We start from the raw sequence: 16,286 nt of genomic DNA, 5'->3' as shown, positions 1-16,286 counted from the left end.
TGTTATTTGACCATGTGGTCCTTGACAATATACATGAATAAGATCGATGTGGTATGAGTGTTTACTTGCATGAATTACCCTTTTTAGCCATAAAGAATTCCAAGAATTTTTGAAACTTATTTGCACCATTTAAAAGATCTTAGTAGCAATTTTGGAATGGTGCAAAAACGTTTGGAAATATTCTTGAAGAGAGAAAGAGGGAGTGAGAGAGACGGACGGGCGTACGTAACTATCTCAGAAATGCCAGAAAAACGTAAAACCAACAATTCCGGGGGGAAATGATCGTAACAAAATTGAAATCAGCTATGCAGCACCCTCTTTTAGGCCAAAAAAACTGATGAGAGAGAGAGAGAGAGAGAGAGAGAGAGAGAGAGAGACGTCAAGTGTCTCAGAAATGCCAGGAAAAGGGAAAACCAACATATCCAATAAAAAAAATTGGTCGTAGCACAAATAGAATCTGCTATGCAACACGCTCTTTTGGGCCAAAAAAAACTGATCTATCAGATTCTCTAACTACAACAGCATTCATAGATAGTTACCAAGAAAAACGCCATTCATAAATACTAAATCATCGATGGCGCAACCTAAGAAGTATGAGAAACTCTTGCTTACGATTTATAATCACCAGAATGAACCCATAGATGAACCACAAGCTACGATATGCACATGGAACAGAGACTACAAGAGAAGAGCGATAAATAAAGGAAAGATGCAAGTTCAAACGGAACGGACGAATCAAAAACCAAAGCCCACCATAGCGCTTGTTTGTCATATTATGTACAATTGTAGAAGTATAATAAACTTTACTTTAATGTGCACCATCTATCAAACGTAGTTCTACCAGTTCGCTTCATCTGATGAATCATCACTGTTGGTGTCAAATGTCAAGAAAAGATCTAGCAGTTCGCGTCCTGCTGCAGAATTCTCTGCACCATGTTCTGGACTTGGCATTCGCCTATCAAGTGAGAACAACTGCAGCATCAGGTTCTGGGGTGACGCCATGTGGCACTTCCAGCCCCTCCACCTAGGCCTCACCTGGAAACAAAGTGAAATAGCATTAACATAACCATCGTCAAAGGCACAATTCAGTACCAACAAAACCTTCCCTATCCCAATCATTATCAGGGTCTTCTACCATTGGAATTTTTGTGATAGGCTTCATTACCATCATTGTAGTTGTCACGACTACAGGGATCATTACACTCATCACAATTCAAAATATCACAAGAATCACCACCACCATCTTCATAAGCATCCTTATCATAACCGGAGTCATCGTTCGTATCATCAATGAGGAAGCCAGGGATTTAAAGACGTATCCTAAGCTGCGTAATCTCCATTAGATAGTGACGATTCCCTCTCTTTATTTTCAATTACAGAACTACCTCTCTATGCCACATAGCTTGTAGCCCGGATAAGGATATTATGCTGCGGGTTTATAGCTAAATAAAATGATATCGTCTAATCCGGTGAAACATGAGAAAGCCAAAGATCTAGAGGTCGCCTTACCTTAAGTCTTCCGACAACAGAAGTAGTTTGAGAACTTATGTTTTTCAAAATTTGAAACAATACATTAGAGGAAAACCCAATTAGATATATGGTCCATCTTGTGGTCCACACCAAAAACGATCCATGGGTAACATTGTGGATACACCAAGCGAGAAAATTGATGAGACACCAAAATTGTTAAGTTTCAATTATCTACTTAAATATGACAAAATATACCTTTTGAATATTCGGAGGAAGAGTAGCTCTGTCAAGGGCTTTCGGAGTCCATATCTTTATGTCTTTCTCAATCCCGCTGCTGGCAAGAACAGAGGTATGAGGATGAGACTCAATGCAGTTCACGACATCCTTATCTCCATGCATAACGCGAATAAGCTCCCCACCCTTCTTCTTCCAAATAAAAATCCGCCCACAGTCTGACCCGCTCACAACATACTCGCATTTGGGCCCAAAAAAGTTTACACCCTTCACTGTATCACAGTTCTTATGCCCCCTGTAGACTTGGGGATCAAATTTAACCTCTGCATCCATATTTAATGGAGATCCTGAGGAGTGATGATCAGATTGCATTTCACCTGCATCACCGCCAATAGACACTGGAGAAGCTGGAGTTGGATTGGGACCCAACCCCATATCTCTTGCAAAGAGATAGATAAACTCATAGTTGTAAGAGACAAGAAGCTCACTCTGATCCGAGAATGCCAAACCAGTTATTCCCACTTCCTCGTCACCAATCAAATGGGACGGGCAAAAGTAGTCTGTTGGCTGACCGAAATCAGTTGAACCATCCCACTTATATTTCCGGATATCATAAAGTTGAGTGTACTCATCAGACCCCGCAACTGCAAACAGATTTGGATTCCTTGGGTCTACTGCTATTGCATTTAGATTGACAATTGGCATGTAACCACGGTCACGGAGGGACTGACATGTAAAAAGTTGTGTAGAAGCTCCGGTTCTCAGATCAAACTGTGAGAACAAGTGTGCCAAAGCATTTGAGATCAGAATTTCGAAAGGCGGGGAAAACAAACAAGAACATTCAAGAAAAACAGCGTGCATAAGCATGATTCATTAACAATTAGAAGTACCAAGAGGTCCTAGGTCAACTAAACTTTTCAAAGAAGAAAAGTGGACCCAATTAAGTCTCCATTAATATGTCTACTAGGGGAGATTGGGAACAGACCTAACGTTTGGTATTATTTTCACGTGGCGGCCCTTAGGTGTAAGAAGCAAGATGATCATGACTTACATGCTGAACTAGTCCATCTTCACCACAGCTGTACAAAATATGAGGGCTTCCAGGTTCAATGGCCAACATATGAGCACGACCTTGGTGCTTCCCCAGCATTTTTGTATGCACTTCCCCACGTTCTAGAATCTGCGCATGTCTTACCTAAAATTGAGCACTATATTCATTAAGAACAACACTTTAAAATTCAGTTGTTCACAAGATATAGCCTGTAGAATAAGATATAACAGCATAACAAACCAAATTTTAGATTTGAAAAGGAAGAGTACTAGAGCAAGAATTTAATTCTGTGACAAGCATGCTTGATGCATAAAAACCGTATCAGATCTTATGGCTAACGATCTATGGAGGGGCACTGATCGTGATGGTTGGTTCAGAGACTCTTGGTGAAACATAAAAATATCCTAGGAGACTCTCCATAGAGAAAGTAAGGATATTCCTAGTGCACACAGCATGACGGGCAAGGTGGCTCAGGATGGAGTATGGTCGCTGTAGATAGAGTGGGTTCAGTGCCCAAGGACATGGTGTTGGAGAGTAATAATTTGGCCAATGCTTAACGCGAAATTGCACAATCTAGGTTAAGGACAGATAAGTGGTTCCCACGTGAGGGGGGATATCGTTGAGACTTGTGATAGATAGTTGCACATTGAATAAAAGGGAAAAGAGCTGGCTCTTAAGTCTTAACACATTGGATGGGCTCACTGCTTACAAGCCTTAAATGTTTTTAAGCGATATGAGCTCCAAAGAGTTTTCGTTAGGCATGTGATATCGATGTGAGGTCTGCAGTTTATTCCCAATGAATCGAGCTTTAGCGTGCATGTGGGCAGACCCCATGGAGCAGTTTCTCTCCCTAACAGATGCTATAACCACCAATTTGTTTCCCATGCAATTCAAGATTTCTCATGTACCTACAGGTTCCCCCATGGACCTACTGACACATCAACCACGGCCCTTTCGTACCATGAAGTCCTAAATAATCATTCTAAGATAATGGATTACCTGACCATCAGCAGCACAGGTAACAATGCTTCTGTCCTCGGTGTAAGGCATGATCTTTGCTTGGAAAACGTTGTTATTATGACCAGAATCAAATGATAATGTAACACTCCCAGATTCCCAGTCCCAGAGTATAACTCTCCTGTCATCAGAGCTCGACACAAGGATGTCGCCCTCTGCATTGAAGCTAACTGTGTTAACACAGCCTCTGTGTTTTACCAGCTTTTTCAAGATATCCAGTCGGAGCACGAGATCCTATAAAATGAAAGAATTCCAAATGAAATTTTGTACGCTACTGTAGGAAACACAAAAGAAAAGATGGGGTGTTGGACAACACTACCAAACCTTTCAACCGAAGCCTCACTTGCCAAAAAGTGAGAGCTACAATGGATAGGCTACAAACGAAAAGTCCAAACAAAACGAACAAATTTAATAACCTGCACACAAAGCATGGAAAAACATGCACCGAACTACTTGTGGGAAGCAAGGTAAGTTAAATAAATACTACAAAAAACCAAAAACCCAAGGATATTTCTTTAAAAAATCTAACCAGGATTAGCTGTTTGTTGCCTGGCACCTCACCAGTGTAATAAAAACTTTTAAGGAAAAGATCAAAAAGTTGAACATTGGTGCATTGTAGTTGGAATTTATTTTGTTTTCACTGTTCTTTCTTCTCTTGCTTAGAACCCTTCTGTTTGGTATTTTGTCTGTTGGCCCTGTTTCTTAAGTGCATTCGGACTGTTTGAATTGCCCAGGACAATCTACCATACGGCACTGTCCTTCCCTTTCCATGTACAAGGATGATTGCAGTTCAAAATATCATGAACTCAAAGTTTTCACCACGGATAATAAGAAACTTCGTAATAAACATAAAGTTTCGAACTTTACATTTGACCTGCCTAAGATAGCAACATTTATCAATCCGCCGACATGAATCTCGCACTCTGCCACTGTATCAAAAAAATCTTCTAGCACAAAATATTAAGACTGTTCGGATAAAGACTAGTGAAGGAAAAGTTTGACGAATACACATCTTCAATTTACAAACCAAAGTAGCTTACATTTATTATTCCATCCATCCACAATCCATGAATTCCAAACAGAGCATTATGCTGCAATTACGCAGACAACACAGGAGAAACATGGCAGGGTACCAAACCAAGATCTCTTGTTCTAAAATATGCAGTTTCTTTTTTTCGATAACTCAGGTGTGTAGGTCAACTTACACACCTCAACTAATACTATTGGGACCAAAAAAAAAAGATATTTTTTTTACAAACAGACGCAAATAATACGCCCAATTAGGCATCAATCGCGCCAATACCGAACCTAACATGGAAAATTTCATCAACCATCATCAGCAGAAACCCCAAACTTACCACATACAAACCAAGCGATCAGGGAGCAATTCCATTCACTCTCGCTTTGTTCACCCTCAGTGAGGGTATGCTCATTCTGAGTCTCACTTTGCTCATCAAAATCGTTAAATTTTTCCAAAATCATTTTCTAGGAGACCGTGACAAAATTCAGCTCAATCGAATATCACCTTCATCTAGGAGTTTATTTATTTTCTTTTAAATTCTTGACTAAAAATTTGAACTTTTACCACAAACGATTACCAATATATCAGATTAAGCTGGATTTTTGCATAGTCTCATAACAAATGAATTTGGATGAAATTAACCCTTTCTATTATCGTTGTGAAACACACACGGAATGAGCATACCATCGCGAGGGTGAACAAAATTACTCTCCAATGATCTTCGGGCAAGTAAACAAACGTAAGTCACAATCAAAAGCGTGGAAAAATTAGGTGATCCGAATGGGAATGGAAATTGGTAGATTATTTACAAGTGAAACGGGAACGAGATGGAATTTCACCTCGGATGCGGCGAGACGGTGGGCGAAGTTTCTGGAGGAGAGCTCGCCGACCTCTCGCCGCCAAAACGTCGACGATGGCGGTGTCGAGGCTGGTTCTGGGTCGCTTTCTCATGTTTGAGACCAGCGGTTGTCGATCTGGTGCGGTAATTTTCTGCAACTCATGAGTGTAATTTTAGATACCTACGGATTTGGGGGAATTGGGGCAAATAATGCCCCGTGGAATAGAGGAAAAAATATTAAAAAATGGAAAATTTTTCATAAGTTCATTATAGCACTTTCCTAACCCACTAAGTCCACTTCTAAATTTTAAAACCCCCTAAGTCCACTAACCTATTAGTAAGAATATAATAACCCTATTTAGTCTAATATACCCCTGTTTTTAAAAAATAATTTGCCACGTTTTTTCATCAATTTCAAAAACTGCCATTTCAAAATTGAACATATCCCGAAAAAAACTCTAACATCCATTACAAAACCAACCCCCCCTCCCCCCCTTTCCCCCCTTCCCCCCCACCGCCTTATCAGAAAGACGATACAGACGTTTCCAGAAAAACCATACATCGCCAACGGCCTTCTTCGTCGCCGTTCATCACCATTTTTTCAGTCGTACGTTATTCTCCTCCGTTCGACGCCATAGTTCCAGTCGGAACTTCTTCTCCATTTGTCACCCGATATTCGCCCGTTCTAGTCGCCGTGATTCACCCGTTCTAGTCGCCGTGATTCGCACTCATATTGCCGTCAGATCATACGACGCAATCGATACACTAGGTATGTTACCCTCCGTATATATGGTTATATAAATGGTTTTGCTAATTTTAGTTAGGGTTTTGATTGCGATTACATATGGTTATATCAATGTCAGATATATATTCGGACCAATTAGGTGATTTTTCGATCATTGTTTGTTAACCACTTTGATTCCTTGTTCAAACAAGTTATTCGGGAAAATTTCTGAATGATTTATGATTTTGTTTGAGCAATCCAGTTTATATGCTTATATAACTGGTTTGGTTATGTTAAGTTAAGATTTTGGTAGCAAGTATATATAGTTATATCAATCTATGATCAATCCAGTTTATTCTTATATTCTTATATATAAGGTTATGTAAATTGTTTGGCCAAGTAATGTTAGGGTTTTGATTGCGAGTACATATGGTTATATCAATGTCGGATATTTATTCGAACCAAATAGGCCGCTGCGCGGACAATTTCAATAAACAAATTTAATTGGTTTAATTGTTATAACCAAATTCAACGAATATATGGTGTTCCTTATGTATATATGGTTATATAAATTGTTTGGCAGTTAATGTTAGGGTTTTGATTGCGAGTATATATGGTTATATCAATGTTGGATATAAATTGTAATCAATCAGGCCGCTGCGCGGACCATTTCAATAATCAAATTTAATTGGTTTGACAGCTATAACATAAATCAACTAATATATGGTATTCCATCTGTATATAAGATACATATGGTTATATACTTGACTGATATAGTGTATAATGAGACGTATAATATTTAGGTTATATAACGTTTAGGTTTTCATTTGACCCGCTGATATCATGGAACATATATGGTAATATCAATTTATCGAATCCATTTGCAAACATATAAACATGTTTGTTTCCATATGTTTAATGTTTTTATTGTATGTGCAGCAATGACAAATCCTAACAAAACAGGGAAAGAGTTGGTACCTGTGACGTACGCAGCAGAAGCTCGTCCATTAGCAATGATTGACCCACAAAAAACAGATGAGGCAGAAGAAGACACCAAGAAAGCGGACAGTAGACCCAACTAGCATAAATATAGAGGACAGTGACGATAATACCGAGGTCATCAAGTCTACCTCTACCACCCCCAGGGAAAAAGTGGCAGCAAGAGAGAGTAAAGGACCAGAAGTAGCTGCTGAGACTCCAACTATCCGGCGTTCCCCAACCGCAAGAAAAAAGGCAGACAATTATGATAAGACTGAGGTAGTCAAGTCTTCATCCCCCTCCCCCGCAAAAAAGGTGCCCGCAATGAAGAGGAAAGCATCAAAAGTAGCTGCTGTAGAGACAACTATCCAAACTTCCTCCCCAACCCCAATTAAAAAGGTTACCATGTCAAAAGTGAAGATCAAAGACCGTGGGACAAAGCCAAAGACTGAAAAGGTTTATGAGAGAAAGGGGAAAAGGCCTAAAAGGGAAGCTGAAGTGATTATAGATCTGCAAACCCCGACAAAGAGGGTGACACGATTTTCTGAGGCAGTGCGGAAAATCCAAAGAGGTAATGACAATGAAGAAACAAAGATTGACAAAGGATTTAAAAGGAAAACAAGGTCTCAAGTATCCAAGGACATAAAAGCTAGGGTGAGAAAAAAAGAAAAGGAAGATGAAGAAGAAGAGGAATGGGATGAAGAAGAGGGGGATGAAGAAGAAAAGGAAAAGGGGAAGAAATGTAAAAGAAGTAAAAGGTTCATGGGCAAGAAAGGCATACGAAAACAAGAAAAAATGGAAATCGGGATGTCTAATAATCCCCAAAAAGTAATGAGGCACATTCAGCACAGGTAATGATACCTGATCATATGTATATGATTGTTTTGATATAATGTTATATATATTATATTAACATGTACAAGCATATATATGATGTTATCTGAAATATATATGGTTATATATGGTAATATGTACCATTCTGAATGTATTGCAACAGCATACAAATGTTAGCTGTTCCATATAAACCTTAATATAATGTTACATATGAATTACTTACTAGTGAAAAGTTCTATATGTATTTGTAATCTGAATTATATATGGTTATATATGATATTCTGTATCAATTTATATTTTTTGCAGGTCAACTTTAAATACTGTGGTAAAACTGATAAAGAGTATTCCTACCGGGGAATTCACACCACTTCAAATTCAGGAGATCAAGAAAACACCATTTGCAGAGCTTGTGTTGGGTATTGTCGAAGCAAATCTGGATGAGGCCTACGTAAGGAAAAGTGATACTGACGTATTAAAGTTGGTAAATCAATATGAGGGGACGGGTGGGAGATTCAAATTGGGTGGCAAGTCTGTAAGAATAACAGCCAAAGAGGTTACACTGATATTTGGGATACAATCTGGTAGTACGAGGATTGTACTAAATCTAACTCCAAGGGTTCCAAATTCAGATTTTGCGGATCGTCTCTGCCCAGGTCCCAAAGGCCAAAGGATATTGACCATTCCGGTACTAAGGGAATTCTTTGCCAAGGCTGTTAAATGTGCAACTTTGGAGGATGCGAAGGACTTGGCGCGTGTCCTATGCCTTTTGTTAATAGGCACACTGTTTTTTGCAAATACACAAGCCAGGGTGAGTTGGGGTTACTTGGAGTTCATTGAATCTTTGCATAACAGCACGTCATATGATTGGGCAACCTTCATAACTGAAGACATCATTCAAGAACTAAACAAAAGTGCTTCTTCAAAACCAACAAAAGTCGGAGGATGCGTAATGGGACTGATGGTAACAATGACTTTACTTTTTATAATTTTCCTAGCTTTTTCAATTTTTTGGTATGTTTTAATCTAATTTGTGCATATATTCGAAAACAGTATTGGCTTTGTGAGCATGTGTCTTTAATTAAACAAGGAGATCCACAAATCATACCAAGGTTCATCAAGTGGAGGATTGGTGACCTAACCAAGGAACTGCGTACAAACAAATTGGACTCTCTTGATCCGCAATCGGTAAATATTTTATATGGTTATATGTTTTTTTAAGTTACATAGTTTATCCAATATGAACAGTTTTAGTGGTAGATGTGAGTTATAAACATCATTGTTTATTATATTTTTTTAAAGGTATTATCCTCAGAGTTAGAGCCAAACAACAAAGAGGAAGAGTTGTACAGGTTTTCCCCAGTCCCCGGTCACGAGGCTGATGACAAGGATGCTAAGTTGAAGACGGCAGTTGACACGTCGGGCGATGAGGTCTTGCAGGATACAAGTGATGAGGAAACGGATAATGAGCAAGATGAAGTGGTAGCCCTCCGAGGCATAATCAGAAAGTTGAGTGAAGAAAATGCGGAAAAGGACCAGATAATTTCTGAGCTTCGGAGGGAAAACTCGGAGAAAATTGCCACAATTGCTGAACTTAGGAGAAGGATTACAAAGCATCAACAATCCACAACACCTAGTTTCGGATTCGAAGGCATTTCGGCACAGTTTGATAAAGATCACCTAGAACACGAAAACATTACTTTACAGACAGAGATTGGTGGCATGCTCATAGAGAAAGACATTGTTGAAGAAAAACTAGAAGTAGTCGGAGACATCATTGATGATATTGTGACACACTCTGTCACACAAACGTACCCGGTAAAGTAATGTTTTTATATTTTAGGTTATATAAGAACTTTTATATATTTTGTTAAAAATATTAGGTTATATATACAATTATAACTGGTTTATTTCTGGGAAAACAGATCGGCGAAAATGTGGGTGAGACGGAGTCCAAAGATAAAAAAGTGGATGCCGGGAGAGAGATACATGAAGTTGAAAATGTGGACAAAGAAGAAGAAGAAGAAGAAGAAGAAGAAGAAGGAGAAGAAGAAGGTGGACGGTTTGAAATTGTCCAGGATGAGGGCGGACCAGAGCACATAATGGTGCCAGATGCAAATGTGGACAGTACAACCGTTGAAGCATACACGAGTATACTAGAATGCGACACACCTAAAAGGAAGAAGGGGAAAACCAAAGTAAAAGTGAAATCATCATCCCTGACTAGAGGAGTGAAGAAAATTTTCACCAGAGTGGAAAAGCGATTAGACGATTTTGTCTACGTTGATTTGAAAAAAGGGGCAAAGAAATCATCAAAACAAAAGTGGAATCCGAGTGAAGCACCATTGATTCGCTTGCTCCCGGTTAAAGATGCGAACCTATTGCGTCAAATTGTTGACTGTTCTGACGCAGATCTCAAGTAAGTCAATATACTACAATAATATAACCTCATATGGAATTTTTGCATTATATGATCTCTGCTGCTGTTTACAAAATTATCTCTGTGCTGACAGTTTGTTCGTATACATAATTTTCACTCACTGTCCAATCCAAACACCCAAACGATATACTTACAGAATATAAGTGAAAAAAGATATATATGATAATCTGAAATATATAGAAGCATACTCCTAGTGTACCACAACTTAGTTAACATAGTACACTGTGTTCCCTCTACAATCCTAGTAATGGAAAAGGCAAAACATGATATGGGAGTGCATACACATTATCAGACATCAACATTTTGGTGTTTCCTATATGCAGTTCTAGGCTTTCATATCAACAGAAAGCTACTGCCACTATTGAATGATAATGCTAATACTGAATTCTCAAATGATTACGTGATATTGGTTTTTCGTTGCATGTTGCATGTTTCCATGCAATATCGTCAGTGGCAACCTTATGCAAGTTTTTTGTTGCATTAACATAATCTTTTTTGGGCATATAACCTCATATTTTTTTTCCTCTGATCTGATCTCAAGTAATTGCTGAATTATTTTTGGAAAACGTGTGATAACAGTTGCACCGTCTGGACTAGTGATGTGACGAGAGAAGTTATACCCCTGAAAGACGTAATGAAACTCTTGCAAGGAGGGGACGTCTCAAATTGGGTATGGCAATAATATCTTATATACAAATCAAACTGGGTATTGGTCGATTCTATTGTTAACTAAATATGGAAACTAATGCAGATGATCGATGGTCTAGCTCGTATGTTAACAATCCAGCTGGAAAAAGATAAGCTTAACCATGGTAACGTTGCATATTTCCCATGCACCATCTGGGTAAGAAACATATATTTTATTTTCGTAATTGCCTGCTTATTTAAGGTTATATATGATCATCTGTCTAATGTCCTTAAAACCTTTTTGAATGCAACAGACTATACTGCACAACGAGAAAAGCGACATGAGAACAGTTCTGCTAGACCAAAAGCTCCATCGTGTGTTTGAAAACGTTCGGCAACATGGGACTACATATTATTGGTACTTGGTATTCCCTATGAATGGCAGCGGGGACAAACCGCTAAAATTTAGTCCGTACCATTAGACCATTCTTTTCTATGATGTTAGGAAAAAGAAATGGATGCACTACAATTCGTTGAAGAAGAGAGACGGCAGAGATCCAATTCTGAAAGACGCTACCTTTGTGGTACACGTAGTAATTTCATATATGCAAATAGTCATAAATCCATTCACGAACAATATCAACACCACTAATGTTGTCCTTTCTAAATGTAGAAAAAATACGTGGAGAACTACATGAATGACAGGCATGATGAGCTGAAGAACAAAAGTACCGGTATAGAGATACTCTTTCAAGAACAAAATTTCGATGCTCCAATATGCTCACCTCAAAATGCTCCACAACAAGAAAATATATCGTAAGCTTCGAAACTCCATAAAACTCGTACATACAGTAGTTTGCAAAGAACTCCAAATAAACTTATCATTCTTATTGGCCTCGAAACTATGTAGGGTTGATTGTGGGGTTATCGTCTGCATGCTCATGGAACTATTGGCGCACCTTGAACCAATCACAAAATCACTGACAAAGACAGAAATTGATCAGTTTAGAGCTGGTTTAGTCTCTCGGATTTTGAACGATGAAGGTAGAAGCTGGACAATCAAGAAATGGGAAGCTAGAAGGATGGGGAAGGGGTCGCAATGACTGTTTGTGATATGGAGAGTGATATGATGGTGAGATTGTAATATGGGGAGTGAGATGGTGTCCTCGGGACAAATGTGGTTTTAATTTTTTTGTAAGGATAAATGACAGTTTTTTTTGTGGAAGGAGATGGTACAAAATTCTCTGATGGCTCATTTCGAACAAACTTTGACTTATACGACAGCAATCTGATATTTGCCACAGTTCTGTATTAGATTTTTGACATGTTTTAGTTCGTATATATGGTTATATAAAAGTTGTTGGAATTAAGATATTGCGGCTGTTATGTTTCTTGCAACAGTTGTAATGTTCTGATTTGCTTTTAACACTACTGTTCTGTTGTTTTCTACTACTGTTCTGTTCTGCTCCATATTGGGTATTGTCTGTCCTTTGATTGATGCAGTTATGTGTGGCATATGATGAATCCTTGGTTTAATTAATAGTGGCTCCAACTGTGATATATCAACTGTGTAGCTCCTTCTACTGCCGTTTGCTGCTGTTTGCTACTGCATACTACTATTGTCCTGTTCGGCTACAAGCTGATGCTGTCCAGAACTGTTGCCGGAATTGTCAATAATGGCAAACACAGTTGATCCTAACAATGGCACACACTGCCTCTGTCCAGTATTTGAAGTGTTTTGTTGCTAATGTTAGTAGAATAAGATTAATGTTATTCTGTTATCTTTTGTTGGTGTCTTTAAGACGTTTCCTTCCCTCTTACTATTTTACGAACATTTATGGCCATTTTTAAAAATATGTCATATGTAACTAAAAAATAAAATGAGAATATATAATGTTATATAAGTACATTAACGATAAATACAGTGTTCCTGGACAGCAGAATATAAAATGTTATATAACGTTATATAACATTACTTAATCAAACTGTACAGAACTGATGTGCACCTGTAAAGGAGAAGGGATAACTTTATATAATGTTATATAACGTTAATATCTCAAAATGTGCACAACTCATGTCTACAAAACATTAAACTCTTTATTTATCCATAATCCAAAAGAAACAATTTAATATTCAGGCATGAATAATGAAAAAAATGAAAAAAAAACAAACCCCCAACTTTATTCTATTCTCCATCCTAATCTCTCCTTTATTCTCATATTTGTCCCGTTTGCATCATATATCGCTTGGCTCTTTGCATGTTCTTCGATTGTGCTTTGTGGCCTTGTGGCACCTCCCACATTTATTAGGCCTGGTATATGACTCTTCACCCCTTGAACGAATGCGTTTAACTTTGGGCCTACCCGTTGGCCGCCTATTCCGTGGAGGGTTTATAACCCGGTCACCTTCTTTCGTAAAATCAGGAATGTCACTCTCTACAACCGGATATATAGGTTCTTCATATGTACGCTGATACGCATCAACAAGGTAAAACGGATCCATATGGTCCACCAAATTTCCTTCCCCTCCACAAGCTTTTATAATAACTGTTGCAGCATGCCTACACATGAAACCGGTAGATTGCCAATTACCACAAGAGCAGGTCCTTTCCTCAACAGATACTACCTTTGGGATACGACAGCGTACCTCGTACAACCCACCCTTTGACATAATGATCCTCCACGACCTTCCTTTCTTGATAAAGTGAGCTAACTTCTTATCCATCTTCGGACAAATCACTGAATTCCATTTCATCGACTTTACTCTCCTAGCAGCCATTTGCCTCATAATTTTGCGACGAAGCTCATCAACTAAATAAAATACAGGCATTTCCCGAGCTTTAAGAATCCAATTATTAAACGACTCCACAGCACTAGAGCTCATCTCACCATACCGTTGACCTTCGAAATACGCGTTACTCCAATGCTCTTTAGGGACACTCGCAATAAAGGTCCTAGCTTTATCTCCGCCAAATTGGTAAAAATCTTCCTCAGCAGCTTTGTAAACCGACACCGATGAAGCATATGCACATTTGTTGAACAATTCAACGAGCCTGTTCTGAAAACCTTTTCTAAACCGTCCCGGGAAGTGATCCTTCAAGTTAAACTGTATGTGATAGAGACAGTATGCATGATGACAACCGGAAAACATAACAGGAATGTTGTTTACAAGACCTGCATTACGATCAGTAATAAAGGTAATAGGACGAGTGGACATTGTACTCTTTAGAAGGCCAAGAAACCAAGTCTAATTAGCTTCATTTTCAGCATCACAAATTGCATAAGCTACGGGAAATAGACCTGCACATGAATTATAAAATATTATATCATATGCAAACTTTTGTCATGTGTAGCTTCTCATAATAAAACATACAATGTTATATATTCAAAATTGTACAAATGAAATCTAATACATAAGGTAAAAATATAAAGAACCAACACAAACATACATTGATTTGCATCTTTCCCTGTTGCGGCAAGGAGTGTTCCTTTGAATCTACCTTTCAGATGGGTCGCATCCAGACACAAAAAAGGCCGACAGTAGTTGAACCCCTTGATACAAGCATCAAACGACACAAACAGTCGCGAAAACTCCTTTGTTACAGGATCAGATTCAAGCCTCAAAACGCTCCCTGGATTCGTAGCCCTTGCAGCTTCAACGTACCACCGAAGCCTATCGAATGAACCTTCATAATCTCCATATAATCCCCCCCTTGCCTTTTCAACACCTAACCAAGCACTATGATAGCACAGATCAAGACCATACTTGTCCGTAAACATATCCATCATGTCGATAGGTGAAGTCTTGGGTTTCTTCTCGACAATCCCAGCTATCTCATTCGCAACCAAACGGGATGACACACGCTTATGCTTATTGGTTCGGTACGTTGAACCACAATTATGCTCATTATGACACTTTGTAATATGAAATACTCCATTGGTTCTATTTAAAATAGCATGCACGTACCATCCACACCCTACAATAACACAAACAGCTGTCACCCTAATATTGCCATTTTTCACCAAACGGTACATAAAGCCATTCTCAATCGCATATTTAGCCAGATCCTGCCTGAACTCCTTCACACCTAATGGAAATTCCTGTCCAACACCCTCTATCAAATGAGCCCAAGCTTCAGTCAAATACCTAGGCTCAGCATGTTTACAATACTTTTCCGCGGGGTCCATTCTATCCACATATTCTAACTCATCATCAACCACTTCATCAACATCACCCACTTCATTAATAGTACTACCAACAATTAACCTGCTACTATGTTTATTCTCATCAACCTTCGCGTTTATGCGATCACAATTACTAAACAAGAAAAGCATGTTCTCAAAATCAGATTTATTATGAAGAGCACAATATCCATCCTCATAAGCATATGAAACAGAAAACCCACCAACAGACAGATTTTCCCACCTATTACGAATATTGCTTAAGACATCCTTCAACCTACCACCACCCGATAACCTCACCGGAAGAATCTGCAACCCATACTTACAAAGAAACATTATTGTTGAATCCATGACAACTGCACACATAACAACACACAAAAAAACGGAAAAATCAAAAAACTGAAAAATGTGGTTATATATCAAAAACCATACAACGTTACAAACACAAAATATAACGTTATATAAATTAAATAACGTGATATACAGCGAATATGAACAGGATAATACTGTTGTTATATAACGTTATATAACAACAGTAACGTTATGTACAATGTCAGATACGACTCTTATCCAGTTATAACTTGCAATTCAAAAAACTGAAAACGTGGTTATATATCAAAAACCATACAACGTTACAACGTTACAAACACAAAACATAACGTTATATAAATACAATAACGTAATATACAGCGAATTTGAAAACGAGAATATTAACGTTATATAACGTTATATAACAACAGTAACGTTATGTACAAAGTCTGATACGACTCTTATACAGTTATAACTTGCAATTCTCATATGTATAATAACAAGGGAACTTCAAATACACCAAAATCAATGTCAAAAACGAAATCAAAAGCAACAGATCAATAGA

The 16,286-nt window shown here is 38.3% G+C and overlaps 2 protein-coding genes, 1 long non-coding RNA gene and 1 pseudogene across 3 annotated transcripts; 1 reads left to right on the top strand and 3 right to left on the bottom strand.

The window, feature by feature from the left end:
• Positions 1–674: 674 nt before the first annotated feature.
• LOC131325582 (uncharacterized) lies at positions 675–5,759 on the bottom strand (annotated as a pseudogene).
• Positions 5,760–11,240: 5,481 nt separating this feature from the next.
• LOC131325585 (uncharacterized) lies at positions 11,241–11,809 on the top strand. The gene is made up of 3 exons (XR_009199743.1): positions 11,241–11,274; positions 11,356–11,448; positions 11,546–11,809. It is a non-coding gene; the product is annotated as an uncharacterized LOC131325585 (long non-coding RNA).
• Positions 11,810–13,466: 1,657 nt separating this feature from the next.
• On the bottom strand, positions 13,467–14,447 carry LOC131327500 (uncharacterized). Its single transcript, XM_058360663.1, has one exon. The coding sequence runs from the start codon at positions 14,445–14,447 to the stop codon at positions 13,467–13,469; it is 981 nt and encodes a 326-aa protein (XP_058216646.1).
• Positions 14,448–14,477: 30 nt separating this feature from the next.
• On the bottom strand, positions 14,478–15,763 carry LOC131327499 (uncharacterized). The gene is made up of 2 exons (XM_058360662.1): positions 14,680–15,763; positions 14,478–14,530 (listed from the first exon to the last, which is right to left on the bottom strand). The coding sequence occupies exons 1-2, from the start codon at positions 15,761–15,763 to the stop codon at positions 14,478–14,480; spliced, it is 1,137 nt and encodes a 378-aa protein (XP_058216645.1).
• Positions 15,764–16,286: the final 523 nt, after the last annotated feature.

The sequence above is a fragment of the Rhododendron vialii genome, chromosome 5a (genome assembly GCF_030253575.1).
Source record: "Rhododendron vialii isolate Sample 1 chromosome 5a, ASM3025357v1".
Classification (NCBI taxonomy): Eukaryota; Viridiplantae; Streptophyta; class Magnoliopsida; order Ericales; family Ericaceae; genus Rhododendron; species Rhododendron vialii.
Note: the sequence above shows the minus strand (reverse complement) of the source record. Positions and strands in the feature narration are given on the sequence as shown.